Source organism: Linepithema humile, chromosome 7 (genome assembly GCF_040581485.1).
Source record: "Linepithema humile isolate Giens D197 chromosome 7, Lhum_UNIL_v1.0, whole genome shotgun sequence".
NCBI lineage: Eukaryota > Metazoa > Arthropoda > Insecta > Hymenoptera > Formicidae > Linepithema > Linepithema humile.
The window spans coordinates 14,852,508-14,879,588 of record NC_090134.1 but is presented as its reverse complement, the minus strand read 5'-3'; the positions used below and the strand labels follow the sequence as shown (position 1 = coordinate 14,879,588).

Below are 27,081 nucleotides of genomic sequence, written 5' to 3'. Positions count from 1 at the left end.
AGTCAGTTGCAATCACGCTACAACACGCCGCAGTGTGTAAGAAATGGGTGCATCTCATTACACTTCGGGAAGAGTTTGATTTATATTTAATGAAGGTGCTAAATATTTTCTAGAAAATAAAACAAATTTTATATTTCTTTTTTGTACAAAATTTTATTATTGGTTCCGCTTTTGACGTTCGACGTCAATAATTTATAAAATATTTAGTGAGAAAGAGTGACATTTTAAAACAATATATTTAGTGATTCTTAATTTTAAGAAATGCAAGATCTAACAAGGAATTGACGATAGTACATTTTGTGATGTATGTGTAATTGCTGGAGAAAGTGCGATGTCTTGTATCTCTTTCAAAGTATGATTTAGTGATTTAGCCCCATTTAAGTCCCAAAGGTGCTGCGGGTTGGGCGATGGCCCATTGAGCGGCGGGAGCGGATGCGATGGCCCATGGTGCTGCTGCAGATTTAGCGAGTGTTAATCACATCGTACCATATTTTTTCATAATGATTAGACTCATATTTTCGATTTTTTTATTATTTAAAACTATAAGTTCTCTAAAAGTAACACGAATATATTTACATTCGTGAGAGAGTTGTTAATGTACAAACCACTTGAAAATGAAAAACTATTTTTGTACAAATTTATCACTCGTGAGAAGTTCGCGAATAGAATTGGGTTCCGTTATAGTTTGGTTCCGGAATTGTTAAAATGCGCAATAAGTACCTTTTAGAATGGGAGCAGCGGCAATAGGCGCTGGTGCAATTGCCAATGGAGCTGATTTTAAGGCAATAGGCGTTGGTGCAATTGTCAATGTAGCTGGTTTTAAGGCAATAGGCGCTGGTGCAATTGTCAATGTAGCTGGTTTTAAGGCAATAGGCGCTGGTGCAATTGTCAATGTAGCTGGTTTTAAGGCAATAGGCGCTGGTGCAATTGTCAATGTAGGTGCTTTTAAGGCAATAGGCGCTGGTGCAATTGCCAATGGAGCTGATTTTAAGGCAATAGGCGTTGGTGCAATTGCCCATGCAGCCGCAGGTGCGGGTGCTGAAATCAGGCCGCCGAAGACGCCATTTGCGAGGGCCAAAAGGTAACCACAGAATACTAAGAACTGCAACATTTAAAAAAACTGATTGGTTTTTGAAACTTTAAATTTTCAATTAATAATATATTAACAAATATTTAAATTTGCTTTGTTTTCTATTTGTGTGTCGTATATACCTAGTTTTTATATATTAGAAAAATGCTAAATCTTATTGAAAATCATATTCTTTCTTATTAGAATTAAAATGTTAGCAATGGTTGCACGGGAAAGAGAAAAAGAATTTATCATTTCTTTTATCATGTTATTAATATAAATGGTAGTATAATGACAATTCTAAAAATTTGATATAATCTACAATCATAAATATTAATTTCATCACTTCTGTCAATTTTCACAAATTGATTAATATGTATTATGCAAATATAATAATCTTGAATAAATTTTTGCTTCAAACTTACTTTGAACATGGTTGTCCTGTTTTTCTATTTCTCGTTGAAGCACGAGGATTGAATTGAATGCTCTGCTCTAAAATGTAAGCCTATTTATACGTGTGCTGCAGCAAACCTGTCTAGTGTACTTGAAACATTTTTTTCCCAAAAACTTCACATCGTATATGCACGGTAGCAACACACTATGTTCATAATAAGGCGTTATTGCATCACGCGGTTGTAATATATTACAACCTGTTAAGCCATGAATAAATTCTACGCTCTCGATAATCAAGTTAGAGAAGATATGACACATTACACACACATATCTCTGTCGATTTATTTCCTTTAATTACACAATTTCATTATAAGATTTGAATTGCATTGCAAAATGTTAAACTATCACGCATAAAAAACAAGTGATGTAAGAATATAAACAGTAAGCAAGTCAACTCTAATCACATATTTCCAATTCAAATTCTTTTTTTTTTTTAAATACTTAACATCGGTTCATCGATCTACTTAATTTTATATCTCGCAATGAATAATAAAATTGAAGGAGAAAAAGTCAATATATTACATTATTTATTCGAAAGTATATTGGATCAGGAACTCCTTATAATGATATTAATAATACCATAGTAAAAAATTTCCAAATTCTTCAATTATAAATAATAACTGTTAAAATAATTATAATAAAAGCATGACCTGTGACAATAAAATTATAAAATTTGCGAATTACATGTTTCTAACTTTATTTGGGTAAGTATTTTTATAGAAAGTCCAATTAGATAACTTATTGTTTATGTAATTTGTATACTATACCAAACCATGTCTATACAATTTGAAATTATTTATGCCACAAGTTTGTTCTAAATTGCAGCATACATTTCTTATGCTTCGTATCATGAATATTACATCATGGTGTATAATGCACCAATCTCCTGTATGTTCACGATTGCTGATGCAAGCTTGTGTCGAGTTGCACTAAAGCCGCCTAAGGTACATATAGCTAAGCTGTTAGTTAGCTGTTAGTTGCTACTTGGATGCGAAAAAAAACCTATAAAAAAGATATGTATTCACGAAAGCGTTCGATAGATGAACATTTTTATAACGATAATCATGTCTCTTAAATTTTAAATTATTTTTACAAATAATTGCATAATTGGAGAAAGATATTCTATTATAAATAATTATGAGAATTTGAAATGTTACGAATAAGATTGCACTTGATTACATATATTGTTATATATACAAACACACACGCGCACACGAGCGCGCATATATCTAAGAATATTATTCGAAATCATGTCTAAGATTTTCATTTAAAAAATCAGAAAACTACATCTTTTTTTAATGGAATGTTCATAATGTAAAATTAAAGTTGATGTATTTTTGTAAATTAAAAATTAATCGCGTTTAGTAAAATATATTTTTAGTTATATATTTTAAAAATGCTAAGTTTTATAAAAATATATAAATAAATAAATTTAATATTCTATTAAAAGACAACTATTATTATTAATGAAACATGTTAATTGAATAAAACTCGCTTTCGAAAACAGCATATTTATCCACAAAAACGTCAGTTTTATATGGTGCCAATTCTCGTTAAGCTTTCTTAATTGTGTTGTCTTTCTTTGACATTTCAATATCTGATGGATTAATGATCAATGATATCACGTATAAATTGCGGTTTTATGAAAACGAAAATGAAGTTGACTTCCATAACTTTTTGACAGCAATAGCATGCAACTCATGACCTTGTGCATTTGAATCATGTTCTTGAAAAAAAAAAAAAAAAAAAACAGAATGGTGAAGGTGACCTACATATGTATATATAACATAATGAGGTTGAGGATTGGAATTGGACCTTTTTTATCACTTGTATCAACTTTATACACACAACAAATCAGAAGAATTTCAAAATTTCTTTACTAATTTTATAGTTATATTTCTACAAATATGAAATTTACATCTGCTAAGACGACAAAAATAATACCTATTTTAAAAATATAGTAAAAATACGTAATATTTGAAAATTAAGTATTATTAATGAAATAATTCATCAAAATATTTAAAGATAATAGATTTTTTATAAAGAATGTTATTTACTTTTGGTTCTTCAGAGAAAGAAAGAATATAGAATTGTTTTTATTCTGATATCCTTTAACATTCTATAAAATTATATAAAATATTACTTGTATCCCTTTGCATTTTACGCATTTATACACCCTAAGCATCTTTATTAACATTTTATATTTTATATCTAATATATGAAATTATATATTAGTTTTAATATTTAAATAATTTTTAAAGCTTACTATCTTTTTAAGTACTTTTTTGTGGTCTACTGCCAAAAATAACACTTCCTACTCTCACATTTGTACTGCCAAGTTCAATCTAGAATAGAAAATAATATTTACATATTTATAAAGATATAAAATCTATCAACAGTCTTATTCACAAATAGATCCTATTGGAAAAACTTACTGCATGTTCATAATCACTAGACATTCCCATTGATAATTCTATATTTTTAATATCAATTCCTACTTCCTCGTGTACCTTTTCTCTACATTTTATCAAACAAAGAAAATCAGGATTTGGACCATTCGCAACATCATATCCAAACATTCCTATTGTCATAAGACCCATGAATTTCAAATTGGGACAATTATTTAGAATATGTTTTACAAGATCTGATACTTTTACAATATCGCAACCATGTTTTTCTGCAATTACAGTTTTTATATAAATTTATTTAAACTAAAAATTATTTTATGTAATTTATAAAGCACAAATTTTAATAACTAGTTTGTTACCTTTCTCTTGACTCGTGTTAACTTGTACCATGATACTTAATTTGCTATCATCATTTCTTCGAAATCTTGACCATGAATTATTAAGTGCATTTGCAAGTCTGTCATCATCAACAGTTTCTATCACATACAAATTTGGTACATTTAAAACCTTGTTGACTTTATTCCTTTGTAAATTGCCTATAAAATGCCATTGAATCTCCTTGCATTTTTCAAGAATCTGTGAATTTGAAGATTTTTCCACTAACTCGTTAACATAATTTTCACCAAAGTGTCTTTGACCAGCTTCATAAGCAGATAATATAGATTCTATGGTTTGCAACTTGCTAACAGCTACCAATCGTGGTTCATAATATCGATGTTCCTGCAAAAATAAATAATCTTTTTTAATTCACGTGGTTTATCTTTCTGTAATGTTCTTTCTATTACTAATAATAAACATTTTTTTTTTTAACATATAGAAAAGAATACCGATGCTCTGTTTGTGGCAGCAGCCTGTATCTTATCATAAACTAATCTCAAATTCGTTGCTACTTCTGCCATATTATTTCTAAATAACACTGCCATAAATTATTTATATTGTCTCCTAATTGTCTTCTAATCAGTGGCTATCGATGACACGATATAAACTACTTTATTCATCTAACGTTTGTGGTGCACGGTATAATTTTTCTGGATTTTTCATGCTAGATTGCATGCAAGACACCTTGCTAGCTCATGTACTGATTATCTTGCTAAAAACGCTGCGTGCACAGCTGCGTGCCAGCTGCGTGCTTCTGTACCTGCTAGCTGCATCTTATAGGTCTAGTTAGAAATGCAGTCATTATTCTGATTCGAAAAAATGATATTTTCCCAATAACATGAGTTTATTCTTTGCATAACTAAGAAAATTGCTATAAAGCCCGATTTTGTAATTTGACTTTTTAAAATGTATAATAAATAAAACGGTCTCGTAGTCAATTGCACTTGTAATATCAAGAAACCAATGTCTATTTCAATTAATAAAATTTTATGTTAATTTATTTTCTCAAAAAATCGCGTTGCTTTTACGCGATTTTGCTGCCGCTCTTGAAAATATTGCGACTATAACGTGATTGTCTTCAGTGTTTGAACTGTAATGTTGAAAATACAAATTTGTAGTTCACCTCAATTCCGATAAGCGTCTCCATAATCTCTTCTTTTTTCCTTAGCACGTAATAGCATTATTCTACCGAATATATTATCGAAGTCTGAAAAGTGATACTCTGGTCGACAAGGTTGATGATTATTGAAGCACGTTTGTTTTTAATTCCGATAGATTTTGTGAGAAAAAAACGTTAAGAGAAACCTTGTGCGGATTGCTGTCTTCAAATTATCGCCGACTTCTTCAAACCATTTTGTTTTTGCTTTATATCAGTGAATAGCGGATATATAACAATGGTAAGCAAAATTGTGTTTTGACTGCTTATAAAAGTTTTTAACCTTATTTTTATTTTATGTTATTTGATTTTAGTCTCATACAATACTATTAGTACAGCCTGGCCTCAGGCCTGAAACAAGAACATATTCAGATTATGAAAGCGTTAATGAATGTATGGAAGGTAATTTTACATTGTAATTTGCGGTTACACAGCATTATAAATACATAGTTATTTATCAGTGTTTTTTTTTTATTTTGCAGGTGTTTGTAAAATTTATGAAGAGCATTTGAAGAGACGAAATCCGAATACTCCAACTATTACATACGACATCAGCCAATTATTTGATTTTGTTGACCAGTTAACAGATTTATCATGTCTTGTATATCAAAAATCAACAAATACTTATGCTCCGTACAATAAGGATTGGATCAAAGAAAAGATTTATGTATTATTGCGTAGAGCTGCAGGACATAGCGAGTAATTAATGTATAAGAATAAATACGTTTACTTTTATATATAAGATAATTTTAAGTATCTACATCACATGTATCTACTACATCATTTGTAATCAATTTACAATTTGCCATATTTCATTATTTTCATATAATATTGTATGCTTTTCTCTTTTTACTTAAAATATACTGTTCATTTTGCACAGTTAATATTTATAAGTAATATATTCATACTATTTTTCTAGCATTTTAAATATATGGCAAATATGTATGTATTGTCTGCAGATTCATTACTATGAGAGATTCAAGTGTTTTTTAATTTTATCGACATTAAAAAGTAGCAAGTATTCTAAAGAAAACAAAGATTTTTATTTTTAGGTAAATTATAAATATGTAAGGTATGTGTATTTTAGATGTAAGATGTTCTGAAATGTACTTTATAAATATATGACTTTATTTGTACAATGTTTTATTTGAGCTTAATTGACAAATTACTATAAGTGTTTGTATTAAAGTTTAATAAGACTTTTGTAATGGATTCTATAAATAAAAAAAGGATAAACGCATATTTAAAACTATTGGATTACTTGGAGTTAATAGTGCTTATTGATTGCATTCATATTCAAATTCAAATGAGATGTAATACCAGAAGTGAGAGTATCAATTTGGATCACTCATAAGATGGCATTGAAAAAGATATACATGAAAATATGTTGCGCTTTTATGAGACATGAGACTTTCCACTCTATCTAATATTCTTTGATTCTATAGCAATTGATTAAAACTGATTTTGAAGTGAACTTGAAAAACTGCATATTTTGGAATCTCAAAAGAAAGAAAGAAGTCATATATTCGGAGACGTCTCTCACTCGTGTGTATAAAGGCCGGAGCATAGTTTTTACATAAGGCATAACGCATAAGGGAATCAACCAATCAGAGTCCTTTATTTCATTCCCACTTCTCATTCTGCGGATCTCTGATTGGTTGATCTTTATTAAGTCTGTCTCACTCTCTCTTGCAACTACATGGTTACTTCTTTTTTAGTATTGGATGGTATAGTGAAATCTGATGGTGCCTAGTGTTAACCAATGAGTAAGCACAACGATTATTGTAAATCATAGCTAAGGTCACATAAAGCTTTCATTCAAACCAGCAATAATTTTGTAAAGTAGCAAGAAGGGAAGAGAAAAGAGAAAGGGAAGAGAAAATAGAGTAAGCGTCGCATCAAGTGCTCAATCGAAACTTGTGATAAGGTTATTTCTTAAAATCTATTTATATGTAATATTTATTATTATAAGATTGTTGTGTATATGCGCCACTCAGAAAAATGAAGCATGGCAGTTTTGTTTGTGATCTTTTGTGAAGTTTAAAACGTTAAATAATCGTGGATTTTGAGAATTGCTTATACAAACATATTCTGTAATTTCGTTCGAACTCGTTCATTTTTCGCAATTCTTTACGAATCGATGTGTTATGCGTTTTGATATTAATACATAATGTTATATTCAAGTAGTAAATCCTATGTTTCTTTCAGGTTATGTTATCTGTGTTTAGTGGTTAGCAATGACTGTTGCGTTGTCATATAATTTCACAAGTTTTTTTATTTATAAATGGGACGCATATTGTTTTTCATGAATTTTTAGCAGGATTATCATTGGCGGTTTCATCTTTTACTTATAAAAATATTTATATATTTATCAAATTTATGTACAATTATATAATTTTTATAAAAGTGTATTTAAGATGTGTGTTTATATTTCTACTTAAAGAGAACAACAGAAAATGGCACAGAGATTTCCTGTACCAAACACAGGAAGTAATGGACCGCCTCCTCAACGATATCCACCGTCATCGGTACCGCCGAATTTACGCCAGTACTCTGGGCCTAATTTCCCAGTAAACATATATTTTTTAATTATCAATAGTATATAAAACATAGACTAAAATTATCAATTTTTTAATAATTAATAGTATATAAAACATAGACTAACTTTAAATATTTAAACAAAATTGATTACTTATAATAATTGTATAATTATGAAATATATTGTATAATGTATGAAAAAATTATATACATAAATAATTGATACGAATACATTTTTGCTATAGATGCAGCAGAGATCTGGATTTACCCCACCGCCACAAATGGGTAATGCAGGACCTGGTCCAGGAGGAATAATGAGACCAAACCAGCCTTACACCAACATGCGCCAAGGTCCAATGCCAACTCCACCTGTTGGTAAAAGAAGTGCAGATCAACGTATTCCTATGTCACAGCAAAAACCGTAAGTATAATGATTATCAAGAGAATTTTATAACAAATTGTTCTTATTTATACATGTAAATTTTGTATATCTGTTTTAATAAGAATGTATTTTTTAAACAATTAGATGCTTTTTCTATTTTATTGAGATATTTTTGCATATTTAATCTTATTTTGTTATATTTTTCTATTTTTTTTCTATTTTTATCTAATCTATATTTATAACTAGCAATATTTTAGTAGACTTGAAATAAGTTTTATCAGGAATAATCATTGCATCCCAAGGCTTACAAAATTATTTATAATTTCTGTATCTATGATTTTCGAATAAACTCATTTAGGTATTTTTGGAACAGTGATTTTTCACATTCCACATCAAAGAAAAAGAAGAAATTAGCAGATAAAATACTGCCTCAGAAAGTGCGCGACTTGGTACCAGAATCACAAGCTTATATGGACTTGCTTGCTTTCGAGAGAAAATTGGACGCGACTATTATGCGAAAACGTCTTGATATTCAGGAAGCTTTAAAGCGCCCAATGAAACAGAAACGAAAATTACGCATTTTTATTTCGAACACATTTTATCCAGCTAAAGAAGCAGGTGAAGGAGAAGAAGGATCTGTAGCATCTTGGGAGCTTAGAGTCGAAGGACGTCTCTTGGACGATACTAAAAATGATCCGAATAAGGTAGAATGTTACATCGAAATAATCGAACTAGGTTTAGTAGTTTTATCGTTTAATATTAAAGGTAATTTTGCATAAAGATATTCAATGGCAATAAGTTTTTGTGATTTCTGCAGGTGAAACGGAAGTTCTCATCGTTTTTCAAAAGTTTAGTAATAGAGCTGGACAAAGATCTGTATGGTCCTGACAATCATTTGGTCGAGTGGCATCGTACATTGACTACTCAGGAAACTGACGGATTTCAAGTTAAGAGACCGGGTGACAAGAATGTTCGTTGTACAATTCTACTGCTTCTTGATTATCAGCCGTTGCAGGTATTCTTTTTGTACAAGATTAAGCATTATCATAAATTAATCTTGTTCCACTGTTAATTTAAAATTTGATTTTCATTCATCGTCTTCCAGTTTAAATTGGATCCGAGATTGGCGCGCTTGTTGGGCGTGCACACACAGACGCGGCCTGTTATCATATCTGCGCTTTGGCAATACATAAAGACACACAAACTCCAGGACAGTCACGAAAGAGAATTTATTAACTGTGATAAGTACTTAGAACAAATATTTGCTTGTCCGCGAATGAAATTTGCCGAAATACCACAACGATTGAACCCATTGCTGCATCCACCTGATCCTATTGTGATAAATCACGTTATAAGCGTGGAAGGTAGGCAAAGTACTTTTATTTCTTACAGATATTACTGTGCCGAAGATAAAGATGTGCAAATTAAATATAATTAATAATATTAATTACTCTTTAAAACTGATTGTACGAATATTTCATACGTAAATTTATATCATTCAGGCACGGAAACAAAGCAGACTGCATGCTACGACATCGATGTAGAAGTTGATGACACATTGAAGACGCAAATGAACAATTTCTTATTATCTACTGCGAGCCAGCAAGAAATCCAAAGTCTGGATAACAAGATTCACGAGACCGTCGAAACTATTAATCAATTGAAAACAAATCGTGAATTCTTTTTAAGTTTTGCTAAAGACCCGCAACAATTTATCAACAAGTGGATTATCTCTCAGACTAGAGATTTGAAAACCATGACGGATGTCGTTGGCAATCCTGAAGAAGAACGGAGAGCTGAATTTTATTATCAACCCTGGGCACAGGAAGCCGTGTGTCGTTACTTCTACACAAAAGTGCAGCAAAAACGGGCAGAATTGGAACAAGCGCTCGGTATCAGAAATTCATAAAACAATCTAGATTATATATATTTCATAAATTTATCATAAAGCTATGTAAAATATTCAATAGATGTTTGCCATTATACTACATGCAACACACAGTACTATTATATACACTCTTAAAACATATATTTGTAATATTAATATAGAATACACGAAAATAAAATTGCATTTATCTATTTCGAAAAATGAATTGTATGTGAAAATTAAAATACAATAGATTCCTTTTTTATATACGTATCACAGATGTATCACAAATCTTGATCAAATTCATTTAAAGAAAATAATTGACTTTAAACTGATAAATATATCAACTTTTTTAAATATAAGTGCTTCTTTATTACGACATTCAACGTGTTTCGGTATAGTATTCAGTTTATTTTTGTACTCACTGGATTAGCATATATAAAATAATCATATTAGGAGCTCAGTCTTTATGGCAATTTATTTCTTATTGAAATGCAATATTTTTTTTGTATAAATAAGGACAATTACACGTTATTTTCCATACCGTTGTACACATTTACTATATCTCTCTAATAGATATGCGAAATCTTTCACTGAAATACTAACGTACAGCGGCAGCATTCTGAAAAAGTTTAACGATTAGTATAATGAAACTAAACACCAGACTTGACAAATATTGATAAATATTCTTGTAGTCTTACAAAAATTCTGTCGTTCTTGTGTGCCACGGTAGAAGACCATGCGTGGAACAAGTGTAACCATATATTAAAGCGAGATCGGGATCAGGCATCCCATTTATATGCAACTTTTCAGTGATTAGTTGGTCTGTGATTTTTTCCGGATTAAGATTGCCGGAAGATACAGCCTTTGCCAATGACTGCGTTAACGTTACTATTTTCCCTTTATTATCTACATCAGATAGTAACGATACATTTATTCTTGATCTGTTGTCTGTAATTAAAACAATGTAGTTAGTAATATTTTCTTAAAACAATTCTTTTTGTTGCAGCTTTATGTGGTATAAAACATGAGTTTAAAACTTCAAAAATGTACCATTTTAGAAAAGATAAAAAAATGCTAAATTATATAATTCAAACATTTTATCTATAATACATTATATAACATATAAGTAGCCTGCATTCTTTCTGCTCAACATTTCTGTTATCATTTTGTATAACTATAAATGATAAGATACATTGTGTACATTAACATTGCAAAGTCATCAATTTAAAAAATTAAATTTTCTTGAATATAATTCAAGTAGTTATCTGAGAAAAAAAGTGTTATACCAGTTATTCCATTTTGACTAGGTGCCTTTGTATATGAATTCCAAATAATATTTTCTACTAGATCAGGCCGCTTTTTCTCAAATTCTTCTTTAAGGTTAGTTTCATTTCTCTTCAAAAAACCTGTAAAATCAATATAAATTATATGAACTCAGATCTTTGCATAGCAATTATTCACATTCCTTAATAGAAAAAGATATGTAATTTTATGATTTATTTACATTTGTACTGAAATATATTTAAATTATTTTTGTTTCAGTTATGACGACAATTAAATTTGCACAAAATTGTGCTTCTCTCATTTTATATATCGAAACATATATAATTGAACTTCATAACATTAACATCGTTGTATGCAATAATTAATGTGTTAAAGCATATATGACTCATTTTTCATAAATATCATATAATTATGATTTAAAATATACTATACGTTGAATTATAATACACTCACCAGCATAAAATTCGATCCATAGATTAATTTTATCTAATTAGCTTAAATTCATTTTTTTAATTAGAAGATATTTTTTGTTCAGAGTAATTTCTTTGACAAAACTAATCGTGATTATTTAAACTACAAGTTTATTTCCGTTCATATAATAATGAAGCAGATTTGACTATGTTCCTTTAAGAAATAACTTTGCTAAAAATTTGATGAATCGAATTTTATGCCGATGAGTATGCACAAAAAAACTTCAACACTGTTGCAGTGACAAGACTTGCATGAAGAATTTGCAAATTTATTTTATGTGCATTTGAAATGTATATATAAGTAATTCATGAATAAGTAAAATAAATAAGTAAATTTAATTTTGTAGTTCACATATGTTGTATAAATATTTATATGAATTATCACAGAAGCTTCTCAATTGAATAAAAGCAGAAAGGTTGTTTGAATAATAATAAAATAGACAAATGAAAAAATTACTAATGTCATAGTAATAAAGGAATAATCTGTATGATGTAATAGGAATAATTCTTATGAAATAAAATAATTGCTAAAAGTATAGTTTATCAAGTAATTAAATAGTACTCTATTGTAAAATGCAATATTTTGTTACAACAATTGACATAATATAATTGTTTTTTCAATTAATTATAATAGTTTATTTATATTATTTTATCATGATATTATTGTTAAATAATGTGAAAACAATTCTATTTTGTGTAATTTTTTAATTATAACATCAAATTTATAGAGAACTAACAACGTAACATGTATAAATAATATAAACTTTTTCAATTTGCAACATAATAGTCGCATTAACAAGTATAATTGCTCCAAGATATTGCATAAGTTGGAATATGGTAATGCATCATGATTGTCAAGATTCACACTTTGCATGGATAAACACATTAACTGCAACATAAGCACATCCATTCACACAAAACAAGGCAATATTTTTTTTATAAATTTTCACATATAGATATAATGATACCAAATCATTTTTTTACCATTACGGTCAAAGAAGCTGATGTAAGGTATATCAAGTGTAATGCACCATCCAATTATACGCACACAGTCCAGAACCGACTCGTCGCATAGTCCAAGCACGATCACCACGTGTCGCGGTATCTTCTTGGTTTTCGCGAGCGTACGAACGAGCGCGTCGAGCTCCGTCGTCGTGCTCGTGGTGGTGGTGCACCAGAGATCCGTACACTTGCGATGCACCGCAGTGCAGGCGTAGCAAATCACGATATACAAGCTATGTAAAAAGTGCGCGAATACCAATATTGTATGCAGAAATGTGTACATACTGTTTGCGCGCGATTACGTGTCGATATAGCATAATCGCGTACGGCGCTGGAGAATAATAAGCGCTCGTGGTGTCACGAGACGACTCGTGCTCCCTGCAACTGATCGTACAGCACAGTGGCCGCTATGTGTCGCAAATAGCAGGCGCAAATTTTTCACACACGTGTATGCTAGTGTTCTTTTAATCATATGACTCCAGAGCATCGATCATGTAATTTTTCCCTAGGAGCGGCTCCTGGGGGTTGATTCTGTATCATGCAATGTAATGAAAATTACAAAAGTGATCAAATTTACTAAAGTATCTATGATCTTATTGGTAAATAGCATAGTAAATTGGCTCACTTTTGTAATTTTCACTACATTGCATGATACACAATTGATCCCCAGCACACAGGATGGATAAAAGGTAACGCGGTAGCCATCAACTGACAACTTTTCCATAAGAGCGAAAGATTGATTGGCTACCGCGTCGCTTCTTGTCGCGCGTTAAGCCCGTATTAGACTACGCATAAAGATTGAAAATTAAAGATTGAAATTTGACCAATCGAAACAAAAGGAGCTAAAAATTCTTTGTTTTGATTGGTTCAATCTTCAATCTCAATCTTCAATGTGTAGTCTGATAAGGGCATTACCGCGTCCTGCGTGCACGAGTCATCAGTGTACACTTGTTGCACTTGTTGCACGGAAAGTGCAACGACAAAGCAACCTAATACGCGCAGATTGATGAAGCCATACCATTGGTTGTCGAGAAAATAGGCGCGCAAGTACAGCCAAAGTATCACGGAGCCATTAAATTCGTTTAAGTTCGACAGTTTTTGAACAGTTTCAAAGGACTGCTTTAAGAGCTGAATTGAATTCAAAGGTTAATGTTTTTTGCTTATGCAGTGAATAAATTTTACTAGAAGCAACGTGAAGATTAGGAAGTCAAATGCCATCCACGCGAACTCGTACAGGTGAGATGAAAAAGTATATATTTCGATGATTTTGATAGGATCAAAATGCAAGGTTATAAACTTTTTATAATTACTTACATTCTTGTATATTTTGTCATTGTGTGCGTTTGAAGAATTGAAAACTTAGATATTCTTCATCTTGATAGACTACCGGGCATTAATTAATCAAAAAGTCATTTTAATGATTGTTAATCAATATTAGATGAGTTTTATGTTTTTTTACAATTTTTTATTACGAAAAAAATCTTAAAGTAACTCGTTACTTTGCAGCAAAAGTGGAACAATCTGTTACCACCAGATCTAGGGCGCAAAAGAGAAATAATGTGACTGGAGAGGTGACTAAATCGGCAGAGAAAATTGGACAACGAAAGAGAAAAGGGAAGTCTTCTAGTGTTAAAGAAAAATTGGAAAGTAATATTGAACAAAATGTTAAAAAAGATTCACTGGATACGAGAAAAACATTTAGCAAATCTGTAAAGAAACAAGTTTCTCATCGGAGACTTAATTTAGAGACAGAACTTGATGTTAAATCTGTAGCACAAGAAAATAAAAACACAGATTTCAAGCAATTAGTCACAGTATCAAATGACAGGCGTAGCAGTAATATCTCTATGAGAGAATTTGTCACAAATGACATTTCTCAATCTAGTATGTTGGGATCTATAAATTCAAACAAAAAATATCGAAGAAAAATGATTGAAGCAGATGTAAAAACATCACCTATTACAGTTACTCCTAAAAACACTCCTCCTAAGCTCAGTCTAACTCCTCACAGATCCAAGAAAACACCAAAGAAATCACCAATTTCCTTAGGTTCTCCAAAGACCCATTCCCTAGCTGTTCCAAAATTACTTAAAAGTCCAAGAAAGTTGTCTCTCATTGCTGTATCTGAGGAGAATACAAACAAGATTGATAATGAAAATAGGAAATCACAAAGAACCAAAAAAGACGGGTTTAGCAATATTCCTATATCCAATAAAAGTTTATTACCAGTAGCAAAAAATAAACACAAGAAGTCAAGTATAAATTTGAAAGCAATTACAGGTAGATTTTCGAAATCTCCAAAAATAGTATTAAAGTCTCCAAAATCGAAGAAATCAAAATCATCGAAATTGAAGTTGTTATTTCCATCTCAAGGTAGAAAAAGTTTGTTGAAGACTGTGTCTATTGCAAATACTAGTTTTATGTCAGATCTTGATAAAGAAAAAAATATATTAGCAATGAAACATCGATTATTAAAGAGGACAAGATTAAAGAATATATTGACAGCTTCACAAGTGAAAGATGTATTAACAGAACCCATAGTGTTATTGGAGAGGCTACCATTTGAAATTTTACAAAATATGCTAACAATTGCTAGAGAGACTAAATCAGATACCAAATCTTTAATCAACACAGGGAGCAGCTTTAAGAAATCAATATCGAGAACTCGAATGAGATCAGATGTGTCTACTAAACGAAATTCAAGCATTAATTTAAGGAATAGTAATGAAAGATCTGTTAATAATGTATCACTAAGAATTAAACATAACACATCAATACAAGAGAAAGACAGATCCATATCCTTAATGTCATCCACTCCACGAGAGAGAAAAAAGTTGTCAATGGACGTGAGCTTGATATCAAATACATCCATTGTATCTGCAGCTAATACATCTCGTAGCTCAAAACGGAGGAATCAATCAAATGTGCAATTGTGTAGCATGAATAATAGTAAAACTATTGAAAATGTATCTCAATATTCTCTATTTGATGTTAGTGATATTAGTCAGTCTCATCTTTCAAATGCCATGGAATGGGATGTTATTTTTGACAAAAATTCTGTGATGATGCAAGGAAATAAAACGAATGATACTTATGAACTAGAACAGCCACAGACACTAAGTCTGCGACAGATGATTAGGAAACGTTCTTCAATGGATGCAAATTTAAGCTCGAAAGAAGATGTTAAGAGAGCTAAAGTACATTTTGAAAATCTGATATCTGACAAAAGTACGTGTAAGTCAACTAATAAACCAACTAAATCGCAGTCACATAATGTAAGCTTACAAAGAAATAATATGAATTCAGCACACAAACTAAGGAAAATTGAAACTCCAAAGTTTAATCGAAACTCGTTGGTTTCTCCTGTCAAGACAAAATCAAGTCTAAAAGCAAATAGAGTAACATCAAAAATACAATTGAATAAAAATCAAATCACACCAAAAAATTTTGCATCTATCGAAAAGAAATCAGGTAAAATAAACATTTGCTTATGCCATGTGCTTATTTCGATATTTTGTTTACATTCTAAGAAATGTAAATTTATCTATAGCGAAGAAATCATCAACAAAGAAAGTACCAAATTTCGGAAGAATACACGAAAAAATGTTTGCCAAGTCAGAATCGCTCCTAGATGCGAAGAAGCGCTTGGAAAGCAGACACTTGGCATTTAGTAATTTGACAATATTATTTTTCGAACATTAACAATTCTGCAATATTTTCTTTTACTCTTATATAAATTATTTTTACAGCTGCGGATAAAGCTTTCTCAAAAGTAGATGTGAAGAAGGATGAAAAGAAACCATTACCAACTGACACAAAGGATGGTACTCACAACAGATTCGGCTTTAAATTGAGAAAGGCCGAAGCTACGCATATAATATTGAAAAAACAAACTGTTTTCTCAAGGTATATCAAATCAACTGGAAAATTAATTGGAAAAATAATTATCCACAAACACAACTCAACCATATTATAAGCTTATTTTATTAAAATAATTTAAATTTTATTAAATGTCACTGAAAAATATTAATAAATACTGATAAAAGAACTGATAAAATATTGAAAAATATTGATAAATACTGATAAAAGAACTGATTTAAATCTATATATATAAATCTATATATACAAGCATACAAAATTTTAAAATAATTTTATATAAAATTTGATGTGACACTTGCAGACAAAAACAACAACATGAAACACGGATGATGCTGAAAGGTGTACGCACAAATCGACGTTTTGAACTGCAAATGAAGGCTCGCAATGTAAATGCATAAGTATCTGTACTTTATATAATATCTGTATTTTGATCTTTAAATAATATAATTTAATATAAATATTTTACTCACAAAGTATAAAAATATTTTTATTAATTTGTGTATTAATATCAAAACTTTAGAAAGATTTTCAAGAAATGCATTAAGTACACTGCTGTACACTTAACTAATTTATATGAATGTTCAGGAAATATATTAAAAATTCAGGAACGTATGTATCATATACTGTCTTTATATTTGTCTTGAAAAGATTAAAATAATTTCTTTTACGTATGAAAATAATTTATCGATCTGTAGAAAGATATTTGTTAAGTGAATTTATATAGCAAGATTATATTTGTAATCAGTCTACTTTCTTTTTTTTTCTTTTAAGTATAGGAACATTTTTGAATTATTAACTTGATTGATTTATATTAGTTTATGGAAAAACAAATTTAGTACTTGATATCGAATAAAATATTTCTATAAAAACGAGTTTTTTAATGAATTTTTGAGTTATTAATTATTTTTGAATATCAAAATTTCAATAAGTCAATTAAAAATTAACTTACTGAGCTTTCATAATTAGCACTAAGAAATATTGTTTAACTTATTTTTCTAATTAATATTTATTATTAAACTTCATTAATATTAAGAATTATGACAAATAACTTTTATATATAAAATTGTAATTAATAAAGATGTTCGAACCTAGCAAATAATCTATTTAAACTCGCAATTATTATTATTAAAACTTGCAATCTTAAAGAATAAATTAAAAATTATATTAAAAAATTGATTCTGCATATCTATGTATATCTACATGATATTTGAGGAATGTTTATTAATATAAATAACGTGCAATAACTTCTACAAAATAATTTTTTAGATGTTATTCATTGCAAGAAAAGATTTAATATTATTAATGGAGAGAAGGAAGAAATATATAAACAAGTACGTGAATACATGCGCATAAATTCTTACTTAGCGCGATTTCTCTAGTTTTTTTTGTGCCCAGGTGACGCACATAACTAAGGCACTACGGTTACGTTCGGTTTGGGCGCTTAGGCTGAATTCCCACTGAGTGCGTCGCGTCACGCGTCACCAATCAAAACACACATTTCATATATGTGTATTAGAGACCCTTAAAAGAGAGACTCGCCAACTCGTCACGTGACTGTTAGTGGACTCTGATTGGCTGGTGTATGGATTGCACATTTGTGCCCCGTGTGCACCATAAAGCTACACTGAACTACACTATGAATACCGGCCATAGTGTAGTTCAGTGTAGCTTTATGGTGCACACGGGGCACAAATGTGCAAAAATTGCACATTTACTGCAAATTGCACTACACTATGGCCGGTATTCATAGTGTAGTTCAGTGTAGCTTTATGGTGCACACGGGGCACAAATGTGCAATCCATACACCAGCCAATCAGAGTCCACTAACAGTCACGTGACGAGTTGGCGAGTCTCTCTTTTTAGGGTCTCTAATGTGTATAATATGTATTATACAACACATATAAAATATGTGTTTTGATTGGATGACGCGTGACGCGACGCGCTCAGTGGGAATTCGGCCTTAGGGTGCCATCACATACAGCCCGTAATCCGTAATCCGCACCGGAAGTCCGCAAAAGTTACTAGGTATTTCGTCCGTAACGTTACGTGTATTTTTATCTCCTTGTGTCCCAAGGAGCCGTAAATACAGACCACGGTGTAAGAATATAAGGTGATTTCACGACCATTGTATTCTATCAAAAAATCTGTGATCAAGGGTGTTTACGATAATTCAAGTTCGAGTTAGTTTCACTAGGACCGACAATGAGATATACATAACCATCTAGAACCTTTATGATTCATGACAACTCGACGCTGTCTTGTATTGCTTGAGTTAAATTCATTGAATTTGTTGAGTTTAATAAATATAATTATATACATATATATATAATTATATCTATTAAAGAGGTATACCAACATATATACCAACACTATTTGTTTCTTTCATAGACTGATTTGCAGTTAACATTTTTTTATTACAATAAAATTTGCTCTATAAACTCAACAAATTCAATTAATTTAACTCAAGCAATACAAGACAGCGTTGAGTTGTCATAAATCATAAAGATTCTAGATGGTTATGTCTATCTCATTTTTCGGTCCTAGTGAAACTAACTCGAACTTGAATTATCGTAAACACCCCAAGATGTCATAGTTAAGCCATGTCACACAAGGTGTCACGTTGGTACAAGATCCCAAGTAAAAAAGGATAGAAGATGTGGATAAATGTGGATAGGAAAGGATAGATGATGAATCTCTAAAGCACATCTATATATGTATAATTATAGTCCTAAATAATACAAATTTTTTAAAATAAAACTTTTAACATTGTGTATAAAAATATATATTACTGACAAAATATTTTTTTATTTTTTTATAACAAATTATTCTTAGTTAAATTTACAAAAAAAATAATTAATAATGTATTCCAGTCTTTATAGAAAATTAAGTTTCTTTAAGAAAATAAATATTTATAATTAAGTTCCGCAGGACAATAAAATTTTAATAAAATTTCTATATTTGTATATATATATATATATATATATATATATATATATATATATATGTTTGTCCAGAGGCAGTTTTCGGGACATTTTTATACCACCTGATTTTATTATCTTATATTATGCAGAGCATTAATATAAATCTGGTGGTATCTTTTTTTTTTTTTTATATGCCCTATTTTTTTTAGCCAATTAAATTATGTATAGGTGGGCAGTTTTCAGGACTTTTTTTTATTTTGTACATATTACGTTACAATCATACAAAATCACTTTCCATTAATAGAAATATATTTAAGAAAAAGAAACTAATAATTCTAATTGCAAGAGTTTGCGTTCAATAGTTATTAAAAGCAAAAATACAATAATGTCCTGAAATATGCCCTTTTATAGTTACATGACTGTATATAAGTAGGCAGTTTCCAGGGACATTGCTTTATTTTGTATAAATCACTCTACAATTGTACAAAATCGCTTCTCGTTAATAGAAATACGTTTAAAAAAATAATAATAATAATTCTTATTCTGATAAATAGTGTTTAACATTTATTAAATTCAAAAATACAATGATGTCCTGAAATATGCCATTTATTGCTATACAATTTTATGTAAAACCCGGTTTCCAGGACATAATAATATTGTTAATATTTATAACAGTTGAATTATTTCTGACATTTTATAATAATAATTAGGGCGCGGACGTTTGTGTACGATCTCGTGAGTGCGAGTGAGAGCGAGCAACTTGCTAATTCACTTCAGCGAGCACTCGCACGCTGTGATTCTTCACGCGCGACACGGGATCGTGCACGAACGTTCGCGTAATATGCATTAGTGTATTAAGATAAATAAAACAAATCTATAATATTCTCTAATAATGTTAATTAATCGTTTTCCATTTTGGAGTGTCATATTGCAACAAAGACTCAATTCTTCATTATTAGATCTATTGAAAATAAAATTGTCCTGGAAACTGCCATTGTATATGTTAGTTTTCAAAACTGATTAGAAAAGGTATACATAGTCAATATCTATGTTTCAAAAACGATCATAAAATTAGAATAATTATTTAAATAATTAATGAATGAATTTGACTATTGCTTTTATTTATTTCAATAATCTAACAAATTTTATAGGTTTGTTCATGTATGTTTCAATAACAGGACGCGATTATTCTTGTCGCGCGGTAAAAGTTAACACGACAGTCAATCAACTGATAACTTTTTCATAAAAACAAAAGACTGATTGGCTACTGTGTCGTGCGACAAGCGGTAAGTCCGTATCAGACTACGCATTGAAAATTGAGATTACAGATTGAAGATTGGAAATTTGACCAATCGGGAAGAAGCACACAAATATTACTTTTTCCTGATTAGTCAAATTCCCAATCTTCGATCTCTAATCTCATTCTTCAATGCGTATAGTGTGACACGGGCTTTACCGCGTTCAGTGTATAGAAGCCATAAAACTACATACCGTACATACTATATACGTTCAAGAATTATTTCATTTGGTATGTAAGAGTCATTTTCGTTATGTATGTACGTACGTATATGACTGAACACTTATGTGAAAAATGTCACGATATATATTATTATTTTGTAATTGTCATAAATATTACGGAACGAATATGAAACACAAAAGGATGAACGTTAAATGTACAGTTAATAGAAATCGTAAGAAAACATGTATTATACGTACAATTGCACAGAACAGTAAGTAACATTATTTTATTTATTTAAAATAATATAAAATATTTTCAGCGCATTGTATACATTCAGCACAACATATAACCTATTATAACCTATTTGACAGAATATAACCTTTTTAATCAAGTTAATAATCAATAAATCAATATAAGCCACAAAGATGTATAGATTTTGCACAGTATCGTTGTTTTAACTTCCTTTTTAGTTAAATTCTTTTTTAATTAAATTCTCGCAGCAACACGTTTTGATCAATTGTGTCCAAGTAAATAAAATTTTAAGATACTTTATTTTTACAGAAAATAAAAACAATCTTTCTATAATTGCTAAAAATAATCCACGCATTGTTCTGGAGAAAATAAAATTAATTATTCATGATAACAATAGTAAATATTACAATTTTAAATTCTAAAACTACGTGTGAAACTTACATTGCATTTTTATTTCCTACACTAACAATTTTTCTATTCCTTGCAGTAAATACAAGAATATCACAAGATGTTTGCACTATTAATATGAATACTGATAAGCATGTTAATACCAATAGTATGAACAATGCCATTGATTTTGACAATAATACAGAAATTTTTCTTAATAATGAATATGACCATAATGCAATAAATAATGTTAATAAATAATACACATATTGATTCTGATAATGCCATGATACTTTGCAAAGATTGTGAATTACGCAAACATATTGCTACAACGTGTATTACGTTGAATTTATCTGAAAATGAAGTGGACGATTTGGCGAATTTTATGGGACATCACGAAAAAATTCATAAACGCCACTACCGGCAATCAATACCAGCAGTAGAGATCATTCGTATGACAAAGTTTCTTCAAGCAGCATTAGGTGAAAATATGCAACAAGAATCTAATAATAGTGATTCAGGTATAATTATTTACCTTTATTACTCCATATATTTATATAGTTCTTTTTATAAAATACATTAACTATTGTATAACGTTTTTCTATATTTTTTATTACACATACGTATTTTATCAAAAGACAAAATTAGGTAAAGGCATCTATAATCCGATTCAAAAAATTAATAATAAAAATAATGTTATACAACCGCGGACGTCGATGTGTAGAAATTGAGTGGAATAACAATAAATAGTATGAATATGTAAAGTATTAGTATATAATATATTTACATATTGTTGAAGAGAATCTAAATTGAAACGTTTCATTGTCGTAATCATTCCTGCTCCGCTCAATTTCTGTGCATCGATATTCGCAGTTGTGACACACATAAATCTTAGTTTTATGAATCAATTTTAATATATATAACATATATACATAACAGTTATCATAATATTATATTATTAATAATAGAGGAGAAAGTGCAAGATACTAGTGAAGATACATTGAGTGAAGAATCGGAAAGCGATGCCGAAACATGTATGATAAGTTCACGTAAACCTCTTTCAGTACAATCTAAAAACAAATTTTCTAAAACTTGCATAACAGATAAGCAAAAAAAATCAGTAAAAAGCAAAATTATACGTCAAAATCGTACAATTGCGAATAGCGACAGTGATTCTAAAACTTATTCTCCAAAAATGAAAAAACGTCGCAGTAGTAAGTTTATTTTTACTTTTACTTCATACAGTGTCTTTACAAATTTATCAAATAAGAGTGTGTTCTCTTAAATACTATTTAGTATTGTTTTCATGATTATGTCAATATATTGAGCTCTAATGTATAATGCAATTTGATTCAACAATTTTAATATACATAATAATAATATTTGATTTAAGAAATAATAATAATTCCTTGCTAACTTAATTTAAAAATTTCATTTATTTATATTATTTATTCTTATATTTTCCATTTTTAATTTTTACATTTTCTACATATTTTTATAATTATAATTTGATTTTATTAATAATTAAACAAATTTCTCAGTATTTTAAAGAAAACTTATATAAGTAATCCGAAACTAGTATAAATTAGAATAACATGAAATTAGTAAGAAATACATAAAAATTTAAATTAAGTTCAGGTGAATCATTACTTTTTATATAAAATAGTATTATTGATTATAATATTTTATTTATTTTGTAGCGTCTCCATTTGGTCCAACAAAAAGAAGACGTTGGATAGAAGAAGAACGTAATGTAATAATGAAAGAATTTCTAAATGAAATTAGTTCTTCACAACTACCATCTAACAAGAAAATTTCCCATGTAAAAGAACAAAATAAGTGCTTAGACAATCGATCTGTTGCTCAAATTAAAACATGGATCCATAATTATATATCTGGCAAAATTAAACGCCACTAAATGCATAAATGTTTATTCAAAAATATTTTAATCGTTTATTAAAAAAATACGATAATTATTTTTACTTAAGTTTTTAACAATCGCAGAAACATTAACTGTTTGTGATTATACATGTGCAATATATCATGTTCCATATACTATTATATGTGTTACTACATGTGCACTATGTTATTGTATTGAAAATATTTTAAACTTCTTTATTTTTTGCAAAATCAAATAAAATATCTAATAATTTTAGTTTTGGACACAAATAAAAGTTAACACAATGTTATAAGAATTTCACAAAAAAGAACGTTAACGAAGCGGTACTGTGCAACCATTCGTTTTTAGGGCATATGTCGATATTAACTGTTTGTGATTACATGTATAATACATTATATGCCATACGCTATTATATATATGTTATTATATATGTTTATATGCACTATGTTATTGTATTGAAAATTTTGAATTACTTTGAATAAATATAAAATAATGATGATACTCTATTTTACGATTGCACATAAAATACATGTTCTTATAATTCTGATTATCCGCACATTTAATGTTTATCCTTCTGTATTTCTTATTTTTTATACATAATATTTATTATAATCATACAAAAATAACATACCTTATATTACAGCTTTCATGCATAATGTAACCGATACGTACAAACGAAACAAATTGAAATGATCCAATGACGCTTATAAGCTTCCTTCAGATAAATTTTTATAGACAAAATCTAACTCAAATCTTAGGAAGACCTTCGCATCAAACATTTCATGTGAAGTAGGGTAATCAATCAGCCATCGACGAGATTAAAGACTCGCTGTTCTTCGAGCAAATCTTCAAGACCACTATGTTGACTCGCTGAGTCCAGGGATAATTGAAGAACACTAATGTTATTAATTGTATCTGTTATTTCACATAAACGATTAGAAATTTAATCTAATTTGTACATTTATGTATACAATATATTATATATATATATTTTTTTTTCTTTTATATATAATCTAAAATTGTACTTATATTTATATATATAATACCTTATATATTAATCATCACGTCACGTTAAAAATATGACAGAACATGTACAATGAAATCCTGAATAATACGATATATAAGTATTGATTATGTCACATATATATGTATATGTGTCAATACGGCGGTGTTCATAATTTTTTAATAACGGAATTTTTAATACATGTAACAATCATATTACTCTTCACGCCATGCAAAAATTTAACCATTATCGTTATCAATGCATCAAAGTACTTACGTTATAATTCAAATTTCATACCTTTTGCGACACTTCTGTATTTATTTAATTTAATAAATAACATTGGATTATCTAATTCATTAAGAAATTAATTATATTTTTCAAACTAGTTGATAATAATTATTCACAATCCTTCGTAATTAAGCACCATATCGTAATCGATCGCACTAATGTAGTAACAGATATGTTTATATATGTATATAATAATTACATGAAGAGAAAGTTAGATTACCGAACATTAATTTTGACACTATTTATTTAACTTAGATATTAATTTATATATGTTTTCAAAACACGAGCATTGATTATGATTTTTCTGAAGTCCTTAAAACTGCCTCATATTATATAGTGGCAGCTTCCGGGTCATTATCATTTTCAATAGGTATAATATTAAATAATCGAGTCTGTTGCAATTGAAAATTAATTTTTGTAATTGAATAATGACTATTAATATTATTAAAATTATGTTATACATATGTGTGAGGATCAACTATAACAATAAACATGTTTCATTTATTAAAGGCAGTTATGAGAGTATAAAAACATAATATGCAAGCGTGCATTGTAAATTTAATACATGAGTATATATGAAATCATAATCTTTAAGACTGTTTATATAATAATCTACCTATCCCGAAGATTTTAAATATTTCCAAATCTTTGTATTAGGCATTCATCAATGACATGTCAATTGACGTGTTTTAAGTGTAGAAAAATCTGTTTAATTAAAGATGAAACATATATGAGTTAATATCTAAGTTAAATAAATAGCGTCAAAATTAATGTTCGGTAATCTAACTTTCTCTTCATGTAATTATTATATACATATATAAACATATCTGTTACTACATTAGTGCGATCGATTATGATATGGTGCTTAAGTTTAGTTAAAAATGTAATGTTAAATCATAACAAAATAATGAATGCATTAAATTATTCCTCATAACGAAAATATTTAAATTTCTAATTCATACATATATAAATTATCATCTATTATCATCTTTTATATGTAATCTTAAATTGAAAATCTCTAAGAGCCTATCCAGACAAACTTGCATAGTCGCATAAACATATACATCAGGAAATGGATTGGTTCATTTCCTTATTGACATCATTGCAACCTCTCCACCAATGATAGACTTGCATTTATAGTAAAATAGTGATTAATCAACCTTGGGTCGTTCAAACCGTGTACAATCGAAAACGCTATATACAAGTGTGTCTGGATAGGCCCTTAAAGATTATCAATTTAAGATTACATATAAAAGATGATAATAGATGATAATTTATATATGTATGAATTAGAAATTTAAATATTTTCGTTATGAGGAATAATTTAATGCATTCATTATTTTGTTATGATTTAATATTACATTTTTAACTAAACTTAAGCACCATATCATAATCGATCGCACTAATGTAGTAACAGATATGTTTATATATGTATATAATAATTACATGAAAAGAAAGTTAGATTACCGAACATTAATTTTGACGCTATTTATTTAACTTAGATATTAACTCATATATGTTTCATCTTTAATTAAACAGATTTTTCTACACTTAAAACACGTCAATTGACATGTCATTGATGAATGCCTAATACAAAGATTTGGAAATATTTAAAATTTACGGGATAGGTAGATTATTATATAAACAGTCTTAAAGATTATGATTTCATATATACTCATGTATTAAATTTACAATGCACGCTTGCATATTATGTTTTTATACTCTCATAACTGCCTTTAATAAATGAAACATGTTTATTGTTATAGTTGATCCTCACACATATGTATAACATAATTTTAATAATATTAATAGTCATTATTCAATTACAAAAATTAATTTTCAATTGCAACAGACTCGATTATTTAATATTATACCTATTGAAAATGATAATGACCCGGAAGCTGCCACTATATAATATGAGGCAGTTTTAAGGACTTCAGAAAAATCATAATCAATGCTCGTGTTTTGAAAACATATATAAA

The 27,081-nt window shown here is 29.1% G+C and overlaps 7 protein-coding genes across 12 annotated transcripts; 4 read left to right on the top strand and 3 right to left on the bottom strand.

Annotated features, from left to right (window-relative positions):
- Window positions 1–120: 120 nt before the first annotated feature.
- LOC105670285 (nematocyst expressed protein 3-like) lies at window positions 121–3,259 on the bottom strand. Its single transcript, XM_012363713.2, has 3 exons — window positions 1,495–3,259; window positions 721–1,102; window positions 121–453 (listed from the first exon to the last, which is right to left on the bottom strand). Exons 1-3 carry the CDS (start codon window positions 1,501–1,503, stop codon window positions 368–370), a joined length of 477 nt encoding a protein of 158 aa, XP_012219136.1. The 5' UTR covers window positions 1,504–3,259; the 3' UTR covers window positions 121–367.
- A 117-nt stretch (window positions 3,260–3,376) lies between these two features.
- Window positions 3,377–5,313, bottom strand: LOC105670271 (pyridoxal phosphate homeostasis protein). Its single transcript, XM_012363687.2, has 4 exons — window positions 4,758–5,313; window positions 4,290–4,650; window positions 3,958–4,199; window positions 3,377–3,867 (listed from the first exon to the last, which is right to left on the bottom strand). Exons 1-4 carry the CDS (start codon window positions 4,851–4,853, stop codon window positions 3,796–3,798), a joined length of 771 nt encoding a protein of 256 aa, XP_012219110.1. The 5' UTR covers window positions 4,854–5,313; the 3' UTR covers window positions 3,377–3,795.
- A 177-nt stretch (window positions 5,314–5,490) lies between these two features.
- Window positions 5,491–6,603, top strand: e(r) (enhancer of rudimentary). Its single transcript, XM_012363851.2, has 3 exons — window positions 5,491–5,705; window positions 5,779–5,866; window positions 5,947–6,603. The coding sequence occupies exons 1-3, from the start codon at window positions 5,703–5,705 to the stop codon at window positions 6,165–6,167; spliced, it is 312 nt and encodes a 103-aa protein (XP_012219274.1). The 5' UTR covers window positions 5,491–5,702; the 3' UTR covers window positions 6,168–6,603.
- A 627-nt stretch (window positions 6,604–7,230) lies between these two features.
- On the top strand, window positions 7,231–10,873 carry Bap60 (Brahma-associated protein 60). Of its 2 annotated transcripts, none has more exons than XM_012363774.2 (7): window positions 7,231–7,391; window positions 7,908–8,034; window positions 8,248–8,423; window positions 8,758–9,088; window positions 9,202–9,399; window positions 9,490–9,748; window positions 9,887–10,873. In XM_012363774.2, the coding sequence occupies exons 2-7, from the start codon at window positions 7,921–7,923 to the stop codon at window positions 10,291–10,293; spliced, it is 1,485 nt and encodes a 494-aa protein (XP_012219197.1). In that variant the 5' UTR covers window positions 7,231–7,391; window positions 7,908–7,920; the 3' UTR covers window positions 10,294–10,873. The 2 variants fall into 2 exon arrangements, with proteins under 2 accessions (XP_012219197.1, XP_012219188.1); XM_012363765.2 differs by having other exon boundaries at window positions 8,743–9,088.
- Window positions 10,712–13,650, bottom strand: Tango14 (transport and golgi organization 14). The gene is made up of 5 exons (XM_012363786.2): window positions 13,636–13,650; window positions 12,993–13,541; window positions 11,541–11,660; window positions 10,953–11,202; window positions 10,712–10,873 (listed from the first exon to the last, which is right to left on the bottom strand). Exons 2-5 carry the CDS (start codon window positions 13,291–13,293, stop codon window positions 10,783–10,785), a joined length of 762 nt encoding a protein of 253 aa, XP_012219209.1. The 5' UTR covers window positions 13,294–13,541; window positions 13,636–13,650; the 3' UTR covers window positions 10,712–10,782.
- A 341-nt stretch (window positions 13,651–13,991) lies between these two features.
- On the top strand, window positions 13,992–17,508 carry LOC105670296 (myosin-2 heavy chain-like). 2 transcript variants are annotated; one of them, XM_012363752.2, is made up of 6 exons: window positions 13,992–14,246; window positions 14,517–16,238; window positions 16,317–16,481; window positions 16,561–16,680; window positions 16,760–16,916; window positions 17,191–17,508. In XM_012363752.2, the coding sequence occupies exons 1-6, from the start codon at window positions 14,222–14,224 to the stop codon at window positions 17,285–17,287; spliced, it is 2,286 nt and encodes a 761-aa protein (XP_012219175.1). In that variant the 5' UTR covers window positions 13,992–14,221; the 3' UTR covers window positions 17,288–17,508. The 2 variants fall into 2 exon arrangements, with proteins under 2 accessions (XP_012219175.1, XP_012219167.1); XM_012363744.2 differs by having other exon boundaries at window positions 13,994–14,246; window positions 14,517–16,481.
- A 3,646-nt stretch (window positions 17,509–21,154) lies between these two features.
- LOC137001288 (uncharacterized) lies at window positions 21,155–24,334 on the top strand. Of its 4 annotated transcripts, XR_010891361.1 has the most exons (5): window positions 21,159–21,540; window positions 21,831–21,917; window positions 22,009–22,429; window positions 22,877–23,122; window positions 23,609–24,334. XR_010891361.1 is itself a non-coding variant. In XM_067359920.1 (4 exons), exons 1-4 carry the CDS (start codon window positions 21,402–21,404, stop codon window positions 23,824–23,826), a joined length of 642 nt encoding a protein of 213 aa, XP_067216021.1. In that variant the 5' UTR covers window positions 21,155–21,401; the 3' UTR covers window positions 23,827–24,334. The 4 variants fall into 4 exon arrangements, 1 of the variants encoding a protein (XP_067216021.1); XM_067359920.1 differs by lacking the exon at window positions 21,831–21,917 and having other exon boundaries at window positions 21,155–21,540; window positions 22,211–22,429; window positions 22,877–22,942; XR_010891360.1 differs by lacking the exon at window positions 21,831–21,917 and having other exon boundaries at window positions 21,227–21,540.
- Window positions 24,335–27,081: the final 2,747 nt, after the last annotated feature.